General features: G+C 48.2%; 3 protein-coding genes across 3 annotated transcripts; all 3 read left to right on the forward strand.

Annotated features, from left to right (window-relative positions):
• Window positions 1-1,297: 1,297 nt before the first annotated feature.
• ACHE_70717S (BTB/POZ domain-containing protein) lies at window positions 1,298-2,288 on the forward strand (the record flags this gene model as incomplete). The annotated part of the gene is made up of 4 exons (XM_043283081.1): window positions 1,298-1,383; window positions 1,437-1,563; window positions 1,623-1,709; window positions 1,785-2,288. 4 exons carry the CDS (start codon window positions 1,298-1,300, stop codon window positions 2,286-2,288), a joined length of 804 nt encoding a protein of 267 aa, XP_043140396.1.
• An 8,424-nt stretch (window positions 2,289-10,712) lies between these two features.
• Window positions 10,713-11,912, forward strand: ACHE_70718S (uncharacterized protein; the record flags this gene model as incomplete). The annotated part of the gene is made up of 1 exon (XM_043283082.1): window positions 10,713-11,912. One exon carries the CDS (start codon window positions 10,713-10,715, stop codon window positions 11,910-11,912), a length of 1,200 nt encoding a protein of 399 aa, XP_043140397.1.
• Window positions 11,913-12,248: 336 nt separating this feature from the next.
• ACHE_70719S (uncharacterized protein) lies at window positions 12,249-13,151 on the forward strand (the record flags this gene model as incomplete). Its single annotated transcript, XM_043283083.1, has 1 exon — window positions 12,249-13,151. The coding sequence occupies one exon, from the start codon at window positions 12,249-12,251 to the stop codon at window positions 13,149-13,151; it is 903 nt and encodes a 300-aa protein (XP_043140398.1).
• Window positions 13,152-20,062: the final 6,911 nt, after the last annotated feature.

A 20,062-nucleotide genomic window follows, 5' to 3' on the forward strand; every position in this document is an offset into this window, starting at 1 on the left:
CCATTGGATGGTGGGTTGGTGATCTCGGACATGTAGTCTCTTGGCTATGGCATGTGCTTGGATCACTAATGCTTGGCCTGGCCCTGGCTGGGTGTGTCGCAGCCTTGCAATGGCCGCTTGAGAGTTTAGCAAGATGGTGACTGGTCTTTGATCTCCCACTTTCTCTGCTAACTGGAGTGCTCAAACAACTTCAAGAAGCTCTGCATCAAAGACTTCATGTCCGTCTCTTGGTTTGTAGCCAATAAAAACAGTACGCACCAAAGCAAACAATGCTGCACCTTGTGTTGATTATTGGAGTAGCATTCTATATGAACCTTGTGTGACTGTGGGCATGGAATCACACCCAGCGTTTAGGGCAGGGCAGTGACTCGTTGAACCACTATTCTGGGAACACATCGAAGCCCCTGAAAGGTGGAGACACTGGGAGTCTGGACGCTCAATTCCTTTCCGGATATAGCATGGCGTTGACCAGTTCAGACAAGGATGGGTGACGGCCCGACCCACAGGGAGCAGTTAAGCCAATCCCAACTAATTGCAAACAAGGCAGAAACACCGACAACAAAGGATTGTGGGCGTGGCAGTGTAAGCATGTAGATAGCTAAAACTGTGCTGAAGCGAATTTTAGCGCCAAAGTATGACATTATCCTATGTCCATTCATGCTGTTTTTGTAATGTTAGTATGTCGGGCCGGTCGGCCGCGACATTTCCCCTGAAATAATCATACTCCAGTAATACGATGATTCTCAAAATTGGCTAGACCAACAAACGCATGATGATAATTCTCTAGGCCCGCGTCCAAGACATGAGTGTGGATGGATCACTGAGCTACATTTAATGAGGGTCGCTGTAAGTTTCGTCAGGTATGGAACTTGATACATAATTACTACCCAGTAAGGCGATTATAAGCCGTCACACTTTCTTTATGGAAGAAGGGTAATGGCACAGTCAGGGATGTTGACAGTGCGCTTTTCTTTGTTCCATTTACGCTTTTTGCTTTCTTTGCTTCCTTTGTCTTTACATTAGCGAGGCCCAGGGCATGGACCCTAGGGAGCACGAAGATAGTTCCCTTTTTTCCTTTTTTTTTCATTTTTCATTTCCTTCCTGTGTTGGCTTCTTCATTTTTCCTACATGCTGGTGTTCTATCGAGTCCGTCGCCCACCAATAGATCCTTTTATTGCATGAGGTCTATCACAACCACAACGTCCTATTTCCAGCTCACGACCGGTTTCGACAAATTCAGGAGGTCTCAACAGCTGAAGGTCTTCTACAAATATACATCAATACCTTGATTTGCGTCATGTCCAAAGAAGTTGCAAATGGATCAGCACACAATGAGACCCAGGACAGTATTCCAGGCAAAGAGCTTCTGGACGCTTTAGCAAGGTATTCTGCTATTGATAATAACAAACTATATCTAGCTTCTGACAGGGCTTTAGCATGCGGTTCGACTCGAGGTACAGTGATTTGACCATTCTGTGCGGTGATGAATCCTTCGCTGTTCATCGGTGCATAGTCTGTACACGGTCAGACTTCTTTGCCAGAGCTTGTGATGGGAAGTTCGCTGTCAGTAATTTCGGTGACTCAATTATTCAAAAGTATCTAATCTGATAACCTAATGACAGGAGGCTTCCACGCATACAGTTAGGCTAGATGAAGAGCCAGCATTAGTAAAGCAGATGATTGAATATTTTTACACCTTGGATTATCAGGTTCGTCTACTTCTTGCAGCAACTGATAGAAGTGTGCTTAATAGATGTATGATTACTGAGCCTTCTGAGTTCTAGATTCCGGGATACAAAGAGAATACATCTTTCCAGCCCAAAAGAAAGGCGTCCTCAGGCAATGCAGATGAATTTTTGGAATCATCTAAGCTGCGCACGGAACCAGCACCTGCTTTTGATCCTCTTTGTTTTCATGTTTTGATGTATTCGCTTGCAGACCGTATGTTCATAAGAGGTCTGAAAATTCTTTCCCAGCAAAATGTTGAGCGGGAACTGGGTCAACAGCTGGACGCGGTCTCATTCCCACAAGCGGTTTTGGAGATCTACAACTCCACTCCCCCGGAGGACCGAGGGCTTCGAGATTTGGCCATACAATATACGATGGACAATCTAACTTCACTGAGGAGTGAAGAAGATGCTCCTGCGGCATTTGAAGATAGCCTTTTGAAATTCGCTCCTCAGTTCTCGTATGACTTGTTGGTGGCGGTTATGAACAAGTCTGTACAGGATTGGATCCAATACGGCGCATGTAGAAAGAACTGGCAGGGAAAATATTACTACTACTAGTGTATTATTAGGGCACAAAGAATGGAGAATGGAGCATGACGGCACTTGCAGGAGTAATGAATGAGCAGACAGATTTTCTTCCATTTTTCTTTTTTTTTCTTATTTGCCTTTGCGAGTGAAGAATTCTCTAACGTATGTATGGGTCCTACCATGTGGATGGAATATAGAGCCTGATGCCGTTGCCTGCCACCCAGCAAAAGGGATTACCTGCTCGGAGGACCAAAAACCCCGACATAGGAAAGGCACCTCACAATCTCCCATCATTATTGCATATGCTGAACGACTTCAGATCCGCGGAAGATGATGTCGGGGTACTCCGAAAACAGCCAAACAATATCATCCTAGCCGGGTTAGCTCAGTCAAAAAAGCACAGCGAAGAGCCACTTAGAACACCAAAATCAAGATGCAAGGAAAACACGTCCTTTCCACACGTCAATCAACTCATATGGGCCTCCTGGCATTTATAAGCCATCATGGAGGCACAGAGAGAGTATCCGCCCAAAGGAATTTCAAACGTGGCATATCAGCAGAGCTCAACTTTTGCATCATTATGATTGCGCATGAGTTTTACATAGCCCAAGTACAGGCCCGTCACGTTTGACACTAGCCTCTATGAATTCGATAAAAGATCGATGCTTGAAATGGCTGGTTCCTGAGCTGACTCCTCTATCAACGCGGGGCGCCGGACATACCAGGCCACCCAGACAGTGCGGCACGTACTCCTGGCGTGCCTCTTCGAGAACAATTCCTGGAAAGACAAGGTGGAGGACTGGAAGGAGGCAGGAATCTAAAGACGATCCTGAACACGCCCAAGCTGGCAATCCGTGCAGCCAAATTCATGTTGCGAACCAGGCTCCTTGGGCAGTTCGGGGCCGTAAACGAGAAGGAAGTAAGTTAGGCGGAGCATTGAGGTCATTGGGTACATAGCAACCAAAGAGGGCCCGGGGAGCCCCGGATTCTCATGAAACCGAGAGGAGCCGAGCCCTCAAGAAAAGCACGCGCCATAGACGTAAATAGGTATCAAAAACTGCCCCGGCGGCCCACAGCCGGAGGGGCAGTTCCCCGCATAGCCATGGATAAGGTTGGCTGAGACGGGTATTAGTAAATCCGAATCCGAGTCCGAATCACAAATATGTGGCCAACGTGGTCCGTTCGAAACCACCCGGAAGATGGAGACACTGATGCCAAATCTACTTTAGATATAACTAGATGTCGACCAGTCCAGGCAAGGATTAGCCTGATACACTTCCGACATCACGGAAACAGCATGAATGGATATAGGATAATTTCTTATGCTTTGGCGCTAAATCCACTGCGGCACGGCTCTAAGTATGTTCACCTCCGATCCTTTACGTTGTCAGTGTTTCTGCTTCGCCTGCAATTAGTAGGGATTGGCTTATCTCCTTATCCCTGTGGGTCGGGCCATCACCCATCCTTACATGAACTGGTCAACGCCAGTGTCTCCACCTTCCAGGGGTTCCGGCGTGTTCCCAGCATAGTGGTGCGGCGGATCACCGCCCCACCCTAGGCGCTGTGTGTGTGGAGACCCTCCGCCGCAGCCACTATGGGAGACTGCGTGATTTACATAGAACGATCAGCACAAACGGACCATTTTATGCTGTGGTGCGTTTTGACTGGTTACAGACACCAACAGCCGAATGTCTCCAATCATCCCACTCAGCAGGACAGCCATGAGACGTGCTGCCTGGACAAGGATGTCACGTCTTGTTATGATCTACGGGGCAGTGTAGATCAGCCTGTCAACCAGGTAAGGGTAACGATGTTGGAATAGGGAGAACAGTGTTGTGAGGTTGTTACAAGACTGAATCTTGTCGAACGGAGTTAGATACAATATGCGCCGTTTGACTCCTTTCCCTCCAGGCGACCCCGCTGCGGGGTATCTGATCTATCACATATATCTCCCGATAGGGGACCTCGATAGGGGACCTCAGATTGGGGCCCCAAAGTCCTGATATCCTAACACGTCTTTTCATTTATTCATACTTCAATGCAAATACTATGTACAAAGGAAAAGTCACCTTGCTCTCTTACCTCGGCCTTGACAACAATATGGTGATATTCTGGGCGGTTAAAACCTCGGCTTGGAGATGTGACATCCAACATCCATGGTTTCCTTCATGGGCAAGTCTTCCTATTTCCAGTGAGTCGATAGTAAGAGGACTTGGTTTCTAGGGGCAGTCAGACGTTGTAGGACCAAAGAATAAAAGACTTGGTAAGAAACTCACATCATGGCAAAGGTATATCCCTGCCCCTTTCCAAGTAGCAACATTTGAGCAACCACTCTTATAGTCATAGAGAAAAGAATTCTTTTCAAGATAGTTGATGGGATGGAGAATTTCAGATTTTCGGATAACGTACTCCACATGCGAATGTAACACACGGGCGAATGTAACACGAAATCGCTCCGACGCGACTTCCGATTTCTACTACAAATTTCACCACACCCAACGATGCCTCAGAAACATGATGAAAGCCAAGTAATATTGGCCCTTCAAGCTATGCAAAATGATAAAAATCTAAGCGCTCGAGCCGCTGGCAGGATCTATCACGTGGATCATGTGAAGCTTAGTCGCCGCCGGCGTGGCATGCAATCACGATGCAATATATCAGCCAATTCACGGAAGCTCACTGATCTAGAGGAATCAACGATTGTCGAACACATACTTGATCTAGATTCCAAAGGGTTTCCTCCTCGGTTGTCTGGTGTGGAAGATATGGCCAACCGACTACCGACTACTCACAACGCGCGACGCGGGACGCGTTGGGGTAAACTGGGCTAGCACCTTTGTCAAACGGCACCCAGAGCTCACAACTCGTTTCAATCGGAAATATGACTATCAGAGGGCTCTATGCGAAGACCCAGAAGTTATTTGTCGTTGGTTTACACTTGTTCAAAACACAATTGCGAAGTATGGCATCCAGGAAGCAGATATCTATAACTTTGATGAAACTGGGTTTCAGATGGGAGTGATCTCGACTACAATGGTTGTCATAAGCTCTGAACAACATGGAAAGGCAAAAGCAAAACAGCCTGGCAATCTTGAACACTGCTGATGTCCTTACAAAAGGCACGAGGAAGATAATGCATAAGATGGATTTGATGGAAGCAGAGATTCATGATCTTCGGGCGGCAAACGAGGCCCTTAGCAAACGCCGGAGGGCTAAAAAAACACGTCTAAGGAAAGGAGGGTCGCTTTCAATACTGGAAGCTCAGGAATTAGGGGATCAAATGGAGGTTGAGGTGCAACTAAAGGAGGAAACACGCATTAGGGCTGGTCGGCGACCGCGGACTGAGACACGCGCGCGGCGCTGTGGCAATTGCGGAAAGGCCGGACACAATGCGCGTTCCTGTCAGATAGTAGTAGAGACGTCTGAGGAAGATGATTCTGAATAATTTTAATGGAATTTTAGTGCATTGGTGGAGATGTTGGAGTTAACATCGCGGCGGAGCGATTTCGTGTTACATTCGCCCGTGTGTTACATTCGCATGTGGAGTACGTTATTATTTTCACTTAACAGACATTTGATATCTGTCTTTTCTCGTGCCTTGATATTAGCCAAATAGTTTAGTTGTGAACCTGGGGGATATTCACCGTCGTAAGGGCACCTAGCCTTATAATATCTGGTAAAGCACTGACGACCAAAGTAAGAATTTTCTGATGCATTGTCATCAGGTGTTGTTTCGGTTATTTCTCTGAATCTTGGTACAGAGTACGGACCTCCAATATATGGATACTGGGAATCCGTTAACTTTGAACATTCTTGCGACACCTTTTGGTATTGCAGCTGGTAGCTTTTTGAATCGGCAAATTAATCTGTATCAGTTGTAGACGCTTATGTGGGTCTTTTATGATCCATTGTGAAAGGGCGCAATTTCTAGCGGCAAAGAAGTTCAGAATTCAACACGATCTATAGGCAACATAAGAACAGCAACAGCCGGTTCATTATCTCATATAGTCCAAAAGATGGGTCTGATGTTCTCTGATGTCAACACTAATTAAATACTAGAAATTCTATCATCTAACATTATCAACCCTACTCCCGCCCAGGATACCCTCTGGAACTGAAGAGACTACGCAACAATGTTAACCGCACACGGCGCTGGGCTACCTCTGGCCAGGAGGAAGATATCAAGGCATTCCATCAGGCCAGGCACAGACTGGGCCGAGAAACCACTGAACTGAGCCGGAACAACCACCGGAGCCGTGTGGAGGAGGCAACTGAGTCAATAGAAGGCTTCTGGAAACTAGCCCGATGGGCACGCCGCCGTGGAGATGTCCAACCAACCTACACACCAACTCTTCATGCAGGGAACCAAACATATGACACTCCAGAAAGGAAAGCACAGGCGCTGCAGGAGGCTCTATTTCCCCCAATTCCTGAGGCAGATCTCTCAGACATCCCTGGCTATGAATACCCTGAACCACTACAGATGCCTACCATCACAGAGAAAGAGGTCTGTCAGGCAGTCCAGCGGGCTGCACCAAACAAGGCCCCCGGTCCTGATGGAATACCGAACCTGACATTACATCGCGCCATAGCCATTCCAGCCTTCCTAAGTCACCTCACCAACCTGTTCAATGCATGCCTGCAGTTGGGATACTGCCCAGAGCACTTCCGAAAGTCAACTACAGTGGTACTGCGAAAACCTGGCAAACCGGACTATGCAGATCCAAAGGCATACAGACCAATAGCCCTGCTTAATACAATTGGAAAAGCATTAGAGGCAGTTATTGCAACCCGCATAAGCTTTATGATTGAAGCATACAGTCTCCTACCACAGACCCATGTTGGTGGCCGCAGAGGGAGATCATGTGAACATGCTATTCACCTCCTGCTGGAACGAGTCCATGCATCATGGCGTACTGGTGCATTGGTAGCCACACTGCTCACCTTGGATGTTAGTGGTGCATTTGACAATGCTGCACATGAACGCTTGATCCATAACCTCCGGAAACGAAGGGTCCCAATAAATGCTGTCAACTGGATAGCAAGCTTCCTACACCACCGCATCACAGATATTGTACTGATGGAGGGTGCAACAGGCCAGTTTACCACAAACACAGGCATACCCCAAGGCTCACCTCTCTCTCCAATTCTTTACCTGTTCTACAATGCAGACCTAATCAACCGAATACATGAGGCTTACCCTGGAAATGTCATGGTGACTGGCTACATTGATGATATATGCATACTTGTCTGGAGCCGAGCTGCTGCAGCTAACTGCCGACGTCTTGAGCAAATACACAAGATAGCAGAACAATGGGAAACTCAACATGCCTCCAAGTTCGCCCCAGCAAAATATGGCCTGATACATCTATGGCGGAAGGTCCGAGGTGTTCCTAGACCCTTGAGCTCAACCAATGCTTCAGTCAAAGTGCAAGGGGTAGAGGTTAAGCCAGTGCCTACCCTTCGCTACCTTGGTGTCCAGTTAGACCAGCATCTCACTGGCATGAAGCAAATTGAACACGCCCAAGTTAAAGCAACTGAAATGATAGCAGCGCTCTGCTCCATAGCAGGTTCAACCTGGGGAATCACCCTATCCCATCTCCGCCAAATGTACACAGCAGTGTTGTGGCCGCAGATCACATTTGCCAGTTCCACATGGTTCATACGGGCTGGATGGGGCTTCAAGGCGGCAGAAAATGCTGCTAGGAAAGCCTTGGAATCTATCCAGCACAAGGCCCTCTATAGGATTGCTGGTGCATTCAGAACAACCTCTCGAGCTGCTTTAGAGATATGTCTCAACATACTTCCTCCAATGATTGCACTGGAACGCGCGGCTAAAGAATCATATCTCCGGATAGCCACCTCTCCCCTTATGGCCACCCTCATTGAGATACGCCACTCTGGCCAACGACCAGCACCAAAGAATGCATGGGAACGACGGCGACACATGCAATGGGCCACCACCCCAGAACACGACCCTCTGACATCACCGCTAGAACGGTGGGGACGGCGAATTGCAATCCCTCAGAACAGACTGGAGGTTATACACCCACATGTGACCCCTCCATGGTGGTCAGGTCTGGAATCCCACATAGCAGAAACTCGGGAAGATGCCTTAACAGCTCACCAAGCCGCTGTACATAGCGGCGCTGACATCATTGCATACACAGATGGCAGCTTGACAGAACAGGGAGTTGGGGCAGCAGTGGTTTCACCTCTAGGGCGCCAGGCAGCTCACATTGGCTTCCCAGCTACTCATACTGTATATGCAGCGGAATTGCGAGGCATAGAGATGGCTCTCACCCAAATAGGCAACATGTTCAGACTGACATCACAACGTTCCCATCGGGCCTATACAGCAATCATCTTTACAGACAATCAGGCGGCAATTCAGGCATGTTCAGCTCCAGGAAGGTCTTCTGGCCAATATATCCTGAGCGAGATTACACGCACTGCATCTCGGTTACAGGAATGCGGCTGGGATATACAGCTGTATTGGCTCCCTGGTCATGAAGGCATCTGCGGCAATGAGTGTGCTGACGCTCTTGCAAAAGAAGCTGCTAATTCTCCAGTACCCATTGGTGTGGAGGAGCTCACTCTCAAAGCTAGCATTCGAAGAGCCCTCCGCATGGAAGCAGCAAATGCATGGAAGACTGAATGGGCTACTTCCACCCATGGGAGTTCCCTCCGTCGTCTATGGAAAGAGCCTTCAAAAGCACCAATGCAACTATACCAAGGCCTATGGAGAGCCGCCACATCAGTCCTCATTCAAATGCAAACCGGGAAGATTGCGCTTGCTAGTTATCTTGGCACCTTTAAGGCTATGGAATCAACTGAATGCTCTTGTGGACGTGGTCGTCAAGATATACGCCATGTTCTCCTCCACTGTACAAACCAGGCAGGACCTCGGATGCGTCATCTTACACAAGGATCAAGGCGGGAGCTGGATTACCGGGCCTACCTAACTCGGCCGGACTTGGTGCCGAAGGCAGTGCGCTTCATGCTTGAGACAGGCCTCCTAGGCCAGTTTCAAACTCTACCAACCACATACCGAGTCACAATAACAGACTTGGGGCAACCGGCAGCATAGCGCAGCCGAGGTTACACGCTTGCAGAAGTAGGGAAGGAAACGAGACAGTATCCAACAATCCCATGGATCTTCGTGGCCATGGGAGCAGCAGCACGAAAACCAGCAGCACGGGATATACAACAAGCGGAATGAGATATCAGGATATGTGTATAAAGGCGACGATGTACATAGAGACTACCATTACGGCGGCTTACCCGGCTGCCCCGCAGGACCTGCCGCCACTCGGCCTATAGGGCTGACAGATGCGTGTATGAATAATAATAATAATCTAACATTATCACACCGTCAACATTGAGTATTAAAAGGGAATCTTTTCATAATCATCAGTTTTTAGTATCTTGTCCAACAACTAAGCCGGAGTATAAAATGCAGAGAATTCCTGAAATTTCAAAGTCTTACAAGGAACCAGTTTAATAAGAGTGCATTTGTGGCCGTGGCTTCGACAGATTGTTTTAGCGCCCGAATCGCCTCCACGAGAGCTATCTGATTTGGGTTTGGGTGATTGGAGTCTGAGCCAGGCAACTCAGTCGTTAGATGACGAGGCATTTGACTACCTTAAGAGAGTCCTATCAGCAAGCCTCAATCCTTCGATTGAATTAACAAGACCGGTAAATTCCTCGGCCATGCTTCCGGATGAGAAAGTGACCTAGAACAACAGCCGGTCATATTATCGGTAGGATCAGCGAGCCAGACTATCGCAGAATGGGTTGCGGGGTAAGGAACTGGCCGGATTCTCTCAAGGTAAGCCCCGCCTCGCCTCAGATTGGATTGAACAACAAAGAAGGATGTGGAAGGAGATGAAACTAGCAGCTCAGTGTGAGGTTCTGAGAGCTGAGGTTGAAGGATCCTTGTTGCTGGCGCCGGGAAAATCGAAAAGTGCGTGTTTAAGGGCTAATCCCGCATTGTTAGTAGCTAGCTAACTATCTTCAAGAGATTACGACAAGGAAAAAGAACGGATGTCCGATCGGACAGCCCTTATGTACAAAAGTACGTTATACAGGATAGGTAACCACTCCAATCATCCCTCTGAATAACACATCGTTTATTCACGGGCGCAGCCTGTGACATTTTTCTTTGTTTTGTTTACACTATTCACTTTGCTTCTTTTTTCTTTATATTAGCGAGGTCTAGGGCCCTTACCCTTGGGAGCACGAAGATAGCTTCCTTCGTTTTATTTTTCATTTCTTTCCTTCCTTCTTCCCGTCTTTCTTTCCGTCTTTCTTTCCGAATGCTGGTGTTCTACTTCGTCGCCTACCAGTAAATTCTTTTACTACACAACCACAACGTTCTTATTTTCAATTCATCTTGTGGACTAGTCTCGACAAATTCAGGTCTCCCCACTCTTAGGCTACCATATCCATAAAATGCCAGATCCCAAAACAGTCTCCCAGGAGTTCGTGAAGATTTCCCGCCTCGATCTCGAATCCTCTGTTCCAGCAGAAGCAATCATTACTGATGTGAAGCACCTGGCTTCTTATAACTGGATCGAAGCATCCACACCCACTATCGCTGTCCCAGGTAGTCCAGCTCAGTGGTCTCCTCCACTAGGGAACCGACGTGTGAAAAAGGATAGCGGCCTTGTTTATATTGCTCAGAATGCTGCTCGCCATCCTGATAGCCCTCTGGAGCCGTTATTCCGCTCCCTTTACATTGAGCAACCCACATTTGACATAAACTCAATCGATGTTGTGACCGACCGGAACAACATTCGTAAACTTCTGTCATTTATCAATCCTACTTTGTCCAAAGATGGTTTAGATTCATTTACCATCCAGGTAGACACAACCGCTCGAACTGCAATATTTTGCCGTGATGAGACCGCCACCCATGAAGTGATCGGGCCAGACAAATTTCGGGGCTTTGGACATGAATTCGAAAAAGCTTACACGATCACTCAGGTTAAAAACAGCACTGGACACCACCGCATAATTTCGTACCGACTGGGCGGTCTCAATCTTCTCGTACGCCATGAGACAGACGGATGTGTTGGTGATTTGAAGCCCGGTGTAAAGAATAATGAGTCAACAGGGGACAATCTTGCAAACGTTTTGAAATCATTGTGCCTCTCATCGGATACCACGGATGAAATCTCTGTTCGGTCTAAATTGGCTATCAAGAGGGAAGGCCGGGTAGTGCCACGGGAATCGACCCTAGAGATCAAAACTCGATCCTTCCACAGACCTTTGGAACTGTCAGAAGTTGCACCTCAGCTCTGGGCTTCCCAGACACCCAAGCTTGTCCGTGCTTATCATCAGCGTGGAAACTTTTTGACGCCGAAAGTGGAAGATATCACTGCCGCGGTGAAACAATGGGAACAAACCCACCAAGATGATATCAAGAAACTCATTGCACTTATCAATCACATCCTTCGGGTGACCAGAAACTGGGGTGGGAGTTGTACCATTCGCTACAATCCGGTGGAAGATAAACTGGAGATCAAAAAGATCGGAAGAAAGAAAATGCTCCCAGACGATCTCTACTCCCGATGGACGAAAACCATTCACGACGCTATGGCACAGAAGAACTCCAAGCACAGCCCGAATTTTGCTCAAAAAAAGGTCTGATATTTGGAGACTGAAGCACTTTATCACAATGGAGCCTTTCAAAATGGTATTAATGTAGAGCCAACATGGAAATGGAGAGACACAAAAGTATTTTCGAACGAATCAGCCATAGCCCTTTGCAGTTGTTGTTTCTTGGATCCTAGTATTACCTAATAGGCTCTTTTTCAACAGGAATTGATGGGACACTCCCGCTTTTACTAGGGACACTCCTTTAATATGTGATGTATTCTGATAAGGATCGATCGGATAAATAGTTCGCCCGAGTAGCGAGGTCAGGAGTTTCTTATAGGCAACATGTGCACACATATAGTATACATCGTACAGCTCAGACGAGTAATGCCGCCTGTCACCAGGCACTCGGCCAGAGGCCACGCCTCAGGCGGTCCCCGCTACGGGGATAGCCCCCGGGAACAAGGCTTAGCCGCGCTAGTGAAAGCCCGCGAACACCGAAAACTCGAAAAGCCAGATAATCAGATGGAGGGAGGCACAGGCGAGCCAAATGCCTCGCCTCCACCCCCAACACCTCTGTTCATGGACTATGAAATGGCAACCCAGACGCCATCAGCTATGCTGGAGCCACAATGCCCAAGCAAACAACTCGAATTTGAGCTCCGAAAAAACGCCAGCATCGCCCTACAAGCCCGAGCCAAAAAAGCAGAAGAGGAAGACAAGGAGATACTGGAGTTCCTCAACATACTGGACAAGAAGCTCTCCTCTATGAAACAAAAAAACCTCCCCAGGGCCTCCTCTTTTGGCAAGGCCCTCCAAACCTTTGCGCACAACTACTTCACCCAACCTGGTGCCAATGCAAATAACCAAGGCCACACAGCCAACCCAGGCCCAGCTAGCCCCCCCAAAACGTATGCAAACGCTATCCCCACGCCCAAACTGAACAACACTACTGGAAAAAAACTTGTTGTCTCAGCCCCTAAGCCAGCAAGACCTCTTCGCCTTTTCCTTCGACTCCCAACAGACCACCCTGCCCGACATGCCAGCCCGCACGCGGCTCTACAAAAGCTTCGCAGTAGCCTAGATCCAGCAGTCACTGACGCCATCAAGGAAATACAACATGTTCCCACAGGGCTCGCTATTGGGCCTAAAGATGTCCAAAATGCAGAGATCCTACTTGTCAATAAGGATGATATACAACAGGTAATCCAAGGCTCTGTGACGGCTCAGCTCAGTGCCTTCATGAACATTCATTGTCAACATGGCAAACAATGCCATGAAAGCAATTGAGACAAACAGCTGCTTAGCGAGGCCACACACAACCATACATAAGACTTCTTTGTGTAAATAGACTCTTCTTTCTTTTCTTTTCCTCTTCAGATTCGATATTCTCGTTGATGGCTACAATAGTCTAGGTAGGAACTCAGTTCGTTATTATCTACTATTCCGAGCTCGTGACATAATATCGAATCTCACCTTTTTCCTTTCAACACACACCTACTTCATTGGCTCGATCCAGCGATCGTGGAGCCATAGTAGCGTGCCCCCTCCGAACGAACTGAACGAACTGAACGAGAGATCAACAAAGAACCCCAACCTGCCACCATGGCCAAACTGAGCGAGATTTTGAATGATAATGGACGCCGAGAGTCCCTGTGGATCCATGATGAACCTGACGATACTCCCCATGACTTGACCTATGATGATTTTATTACTGAATATGAGCGAGACCCGAAGAATCTCTATGACAAGTTGCTCCGAGTCCACCAGGAGTTCTATGGAGTCTCCACAGAGAAGGATGTGAAGATAGTGGAACTGGAACTCCAGAACCAGGAGAAGGACAGTGAACTGATCACCTTGAAGCATGAGAAAACAGAAACTGATCAGGAACGAGACGCCTTCGCTACCCAGGTAGCTCGAATGATGATGAACAGAACTACCAGTGCACAGCAGAGCTCCCCCAGAACCATCCCCAGCAAGTCTGCAAAGATTCCTGATCCCCCAATGCTCACTGACGGCAAAGAACCCCGATTTGAAAACTGGTTGCTCCTGATAAGTCAGAAGCTTGCAGCCAATGCAGATCATTTTGACACACCTCAACTGCGAAAGGCATATGTGGTGAGCCGTTGTGAGGGTAAAGCCCGAAAGCACATCATCCCACGCATGCGGGATGATGCAATGAACCCATATACCGATTCGAAGGACATGCTCAACCATCTGAAAACAATATATGACGACCCGAATCGCGTCACTACTGCAAAGCACCAGTTCCGACAGCTGTACATGAAGGCCAGCGACAAGTTCCATAATTTCCTCTCAGAATTCTTGTACCTCGCTGTGGAAGCTGGAGTGGCTGAGCATGATTGGAAGGATGAACTCTATCACAAGCTGACCACAGAGCTCCAAAAGCTATGCATCACTGCTAGTATCCAGAATAGCAGCTTCCAGGAGTTCTCCAGTGCTGTCTCTCAGACTGCAAGTCGCCTTGAAGTTATCAATCACCGAACTCAGAGAAACCGTTCTTTTGCTCCTAGTAATCGGGACACCACCAATAAAGGAACGAGCCAATCAGGAACTGCTGTCAAGAAAGAACCAACCCCATCTCAAGGCACCAGCCCTACCACTCAGCGCATGGGTAATGCTGAACACGACCGATTGATGAAGGAAGGCCGATGCTTCCATTGTCAGGAACATGGACATCTTGCTCGTGACTGTCCTACCAAGGCCTCAACCTCTGAACTAAAGGAACTCGAGCAGAAAGCACCTGTGAATGTGATGAATGATGATGCGGGAAAAGTCTAGCCCAGGAGCAAGTCTCTGACCTGGGCCTAGATGGTGTCAACCTGGGCGAGTTAGATCTCAGTCAACTGATTGGGGGACAGGGATTCAATGTGAATAGTCAGATAGCTTATAATGGAATCAGTATCCCTCTGACGACCCTGGCTGACACTGGAGCAAATGGTTATCTCTTTATGGACACCCAACGAGCAGTTGGATTAGCAAAGTTCTTTGGGGTCCCAACACGACGACTTGATACACCCATAGGAACAAAGGGTTATGATGGAAGAACTGGCTCAGCAATTACCCATGCCATTATTTGTCACTTGCTTATTGATGGGCGGCGGTTCTTGAACCAACCTTTTCTGATTGCTAATTTGGGACAGCATGATGTGATTGTTGGACGAAAGTGGTTTGACAGTCAGGATGTGTGGTTGAACGTCAAACACCGGAAGCTGGTATGGCCAGAGCAGCGAAGCCTCTTGGATGAAATCCAGTGCAAACAGTACTTGGTGGCTCCAAAGCAGATTCTTCAACATTCCAAGCCTGATCCCATCCACCAAGCTGATATGGAGCGACGTGATCGACAAATTGAGAAGAAGGAACAAAGAGAGCGATATCGAGTTCCCCGGAAAGAGGAGTCAGACCGGCGAATGGACATGGCTAAGATGTCACGTGCTCTCAGGAGCCAGTCACTCCTGACTGACCAATCAGTGGAATCAGGGGACCTCTCTAGACTAGTCATGGCCAACCAGAGATCACAAAGGGAGACAGCACCTCATCAAGCAGCCCGAATTGACATTGCAGCAATTGGAGCAGCACCATTCCAACGACACCTGAAGAAGAAGGACACTGAGGTCTTCATTGCTAGCCTGTCTGAAATTGACCGCATCATTGAAGAGAAACGCGAGAAGGACCGCCAGAAAGAAGATCACTATGAGGAAGAACTAGTACAACAACTACTACCCAAGCAATATCAGGAATATGCCGATGTTTTCTCCAAAGCAGCTTCTGATGAACTGCCCCCTCGACGGGCAAACGATTACCAAATTGAACTTGAAGATGGGAAGACTGCAGAAAGAGAAGTGGGTTATAGCCCTTTGTACAAGCAAACCGCAGAGGAATTGGAAGCCGCACGGGACTACATTGTGGATAACCTCCATAAGGGATTCATTGGACCCAGCGCTGCACCCTTTTCATCTCCCATCTTGATGGCACGGAAGCCAGGAGGCGGACTGCGATTCTGTGTTGACTACAGGAAATTGAATGCTATTACCCGAAAAGATCGATATCCCATTCCACTGGTGGATGAACTGATGGAGAGGATCAGTGGTGCAAAGATTTTCACAAAACTGGATATACGACAAGGATTTCACCGAATTCGACTTGACCCAAAGTCAGAGGACCTGACCACCTTCAGAACACGATATGGAACGTACAAATACCATGTGGTTCCCTTTGGGCTCACCAATGGACCGGCAGCGTTCCAGCGTTTTATCAATGATACTCTCATGGACTATTTGGATGATTTTGTCACTGCATTTGTGGATGACCTACTCATCTATTCAAAGGATGTTGTGGAACATGAACTCCATGTCAAGAAAGTTCTTGAACGACTACGTGCTGCAGGACTCCAAGCCAGCATTAAGAAATGCGAGTTCCATGTTACTCGGACAAAGTATCTGGGGTTCATCCTGACAACAGATGGCATTGAAGCAGACCCAGAGAAGACTGCAGTAATCCGCAATTGGACTGTGCCAACCACTATTCGAGGTGTGCAATCATTCCTTGGGTTCTGCAACTTTTACCGAAGATTCATCAAGGACTATAGCCGTGTTGCAAAGCCACTAAATCACCTAACAAGAAAGGATGTGCCTTTCACCTGGGCTGGACAGCATCAGGAGGCATTTGAGGAGTTGAAGAGACGCTTAACAGATGCCCCAATACTGCGACACTATCATCCTGAACTAGAGACGAAGTTGGAAACTGATGCATCAGATGGAATAGTAGCTGGAGTGCTCTCCCAGAAACATGGAGATCTCTGGCACCCGGTGGCTTACTACTCCAAGAACATGTCTGATGCTGAGCGCAACTATGAGATCCATGACAAGGAGATGCTAGCCATCATCCGTGCACTGCAGGAGTGGCGAACTGAGCTAGAAGGACTGCAACTCCGAGAGCGTTTCAACATATATACTGACCATCGCGCTCTGGAATACTTCATGACTACTAAGAAGTTGAACGCCCGACAAGCCCGGTGGGCTGAGTTCCTTTCCCGGTTTTACTTCCTAATCCGTTACCGCCCTGGCCGAGAGAATGCTTTGGCTGATGCCCTAAGCCGACCCAGTACAGAAGTGCAGAGAAAGGATGATTATCGCCAACAGATTTTATTGAAACCAGAATCTGTTGAACAGCCAATGGAAACTAACCAGATCAATGAATGTGCTGAAGTCCACACTATCAACGTGCTGGAGCCCACCCTACAAGTTGTAGACCGAGTACTCAGTGCAAACCGGAACTCTACCACAGCAGAGGAACATCGTGAGGAAGCTCGGACAGGAAGGAATGATTGGAATCTGCAAGATGGACTGCTATTGAAGGGAAATCGATTGTTTGTTCCTGATGATGACCCTGAGCTCCGCACCCGGCTACTTGATGAAGTGCATGCACAGGTATCAACTGCACATCCAGGGAGAACAAAAACCCAACAGCTCATCAGAACACGGTACTACTGGCCAACTTGGAGACAAGATGTGGAGAGATATGTACGGAATTGCTCAAAATGCCGGAGAGCTGAGAACCCACGTGATCGTGCCCCTGGACTGCTCCAACCCTTACCCATTGCAGAGCGGCCCTGGCAGCACATATCTATGGATTTTCGCTCCTTCCCAGCTGACAAGAGAGGATTTGATGCCGCACTAGTGATTGTGGATCAATTTAGCAAGAGACCTATAAGCATTCCTTGCAAGAAGACTGCCACTTCTGAAGATGTTGCACAAATGTTCATTGAGCATATTTATCGCCATAGAGGACCTCCATTGACTATTGTATCTGACCGTGGACCCCAATTTGTATCGGCGTTCTGGAATGAGTTCTGTCGGATTCTTGGAGTGAAGCTGAAGCTTTCCACAGCATATCATGCCCAAACTGATGGGCAGACTGAGATTGTGAATCAGCATATTGTTAACCGTCTCAGACCCTTCATCAACCGCCATCAAGACAATTGGTCTGAGTTATTACCCTTGATTGACTTTGCTGCGGCTACACTGCCTTCAGAATCAACAGATGCCTCTCCATTCCTCATTGACTGTGGATATGAGCCTCGAACTTCATTTGACTGGACCCCAGTTGGAGAAGACCTCCCCCGGGATGAGAAGGTTAGCCGACGACGGGCGCAGGAAGCTGCCAAAAGAATGGAGGAGACATGGACAGCAGTGGGCAATCAGATTAAGCAAGCCCAGGATCGACAGAAGAAGAAAGCAGACCGTCGACGTCGCCCTGTCGATTTTGATGTGGGTGATAAGGTGTGGCTCTCCCTTCGTCAATATCAAACAGACCGACCGAACAAGAAGCTTGATAGCCAGATGGCTGGACCCTTCCCAATACTTGAACAGGTGGGTAACTCCTACCGGTTAGAGCTCCCTGACTCGATGAAGATACACCCTGTTTTTTCGCCAGACAAGCTACGACGGGCGGCGAATGATCCCTTGCCTGGACAGGTGACTGAGCCTCCAGAACCGATTGTGGTGGCTGATGAGCAGGAGTGGGAGGTGGAGGAAGTGCTTGCTTCACGCATATCTCGACGTCAGTTGCAGTATCAGGTGAAATGGATAGGATTTGACGAGGATCGGACATGGTACCCAGCAACCAATTTCAAAGGTTCTCCACATCGCGTACGTGACTACCACCAACGGTACCCAGATCGGCCAGGACCACCTCGTCGACTACAGGAATGGCTCAAGGCCTGGGAGGAAGGAGTTGATGAGATTGAGGACCACCCTGATGATAACATGCCCACATAGAGTCTGAGGACAGACTCCGCCTAAGAAGGGGGGTTATGTGACGGCTCAGCTCAGTGCCTTCATGAACATTCATTGTCAACATGGCAAACAATGCCATGAAAGCAATTGAGACAAACAGCTGCTTAGCGAGGCCACACACAACCATATATAAGACTTCTTTGTGTAAATAGACTCTTCTTTCTTTTCTTTTCCTCTTCAGATTCGATATTCTCGTTGATGGCTACAATAGTCTAGATAGGAACTCAGTTCGTTATTATCTACTATTCCGAGCTCGTGACAGGCTCTAATGCTGAGTTAGAACAGAGATGGGCAATCTTTGTCATCCCCGGTGCCATCAAACAATACATTGGCTATGATGGTTCTGTTGTCACTATATCAGAGCAAGCAGCAAAGGAAGAATTTAAGCTGCAGACAGGCACCATGCCCCTAAAGCTACACTGGTCCAGGAAGAGCCAAGAACATTCTCTCAATACAGACAACACAGCAACAATGGTCCTGGCAGTGCCAGAGACTTCTGCCCCCAGGATCCCACCTTGGGTCCATTTTTTCGGCAAGAACCTCCGCATTAGGCGCAAGATCATAACCCCCAAAGTCCAACAATGTGCCCGGTGCTGGGACTGCCATAACCCCCGGACCTGCACCCGACGACCCAAATGCCGGCTATGTGGAGCTAAAGACCACACTGAAGAGGGTCACAAAGAAAGCACCCAACAATGTGCCAACTGCCAAAGACCTGCTCCTGCTGACCATGCACATTGCCCTGTACGGCCGAGTATCAAGCAGGGCATTTTGGTCCGGGTTCCCAAGACACAGGTAACAGCTATTCAACGAATTGAATCTGGTCGACAACAAGTTCTGCCACCCAAAACTACAGAGGACAGCAACCAGGATAAACAAACAGGCACTGATGCCTCCTCTGTGAACCCTGCTGTGGAAGCAGTTCCCAGTCCCACATCACCCCAATGAGATATGACAAATCTCTCCCACAACTGCAGATCCTCCAGGTCAACGTGGCCCGGAGCCCATCCCCACATGAAGCCGCTCTGCAACTCGCTTTTGAACAAGGCTACCACATTGTTCTCATCCAAGAGCCTTGGATCTCCACCTTCCGCGCACGACGCCTCTCTAAACACCACCCTGCTTTCAAGCTATTCACACCAATAGAAGACTGGACACACAAACCACGTACCCTTACATATACTCGCAAACATCCACAGCTTAAAGCAGAGCTTGTGCCATATGGCCCCCAACCCAGCCGGGACTTGACAGCAGTCCAGGTGGGTTCAGGAGACCAACAAGTGACACTAACGAATCTGTATAATGCTCCCCCTGGATCTGTGGATGCAGGGGAGGGGCTGAAGCACCTCCTAAGCCAGTCCCTCCCTACCAGGCCCTGTTTGG

This window comes from Aspergillus chevalieri, chromosome 7 (genome assembly GCF_016861735.1).
Source record: "Aspergillus chevalieri M1 DNA, chromosome 7, nearly complete sequence".
Lineage (NCBI taxonomy): Eukaryota > Fungi > Ascomycota > Eurotiomycetes > Eurotiales > Aspergillaceae > Aspergillus > Aspergillus chevalieri.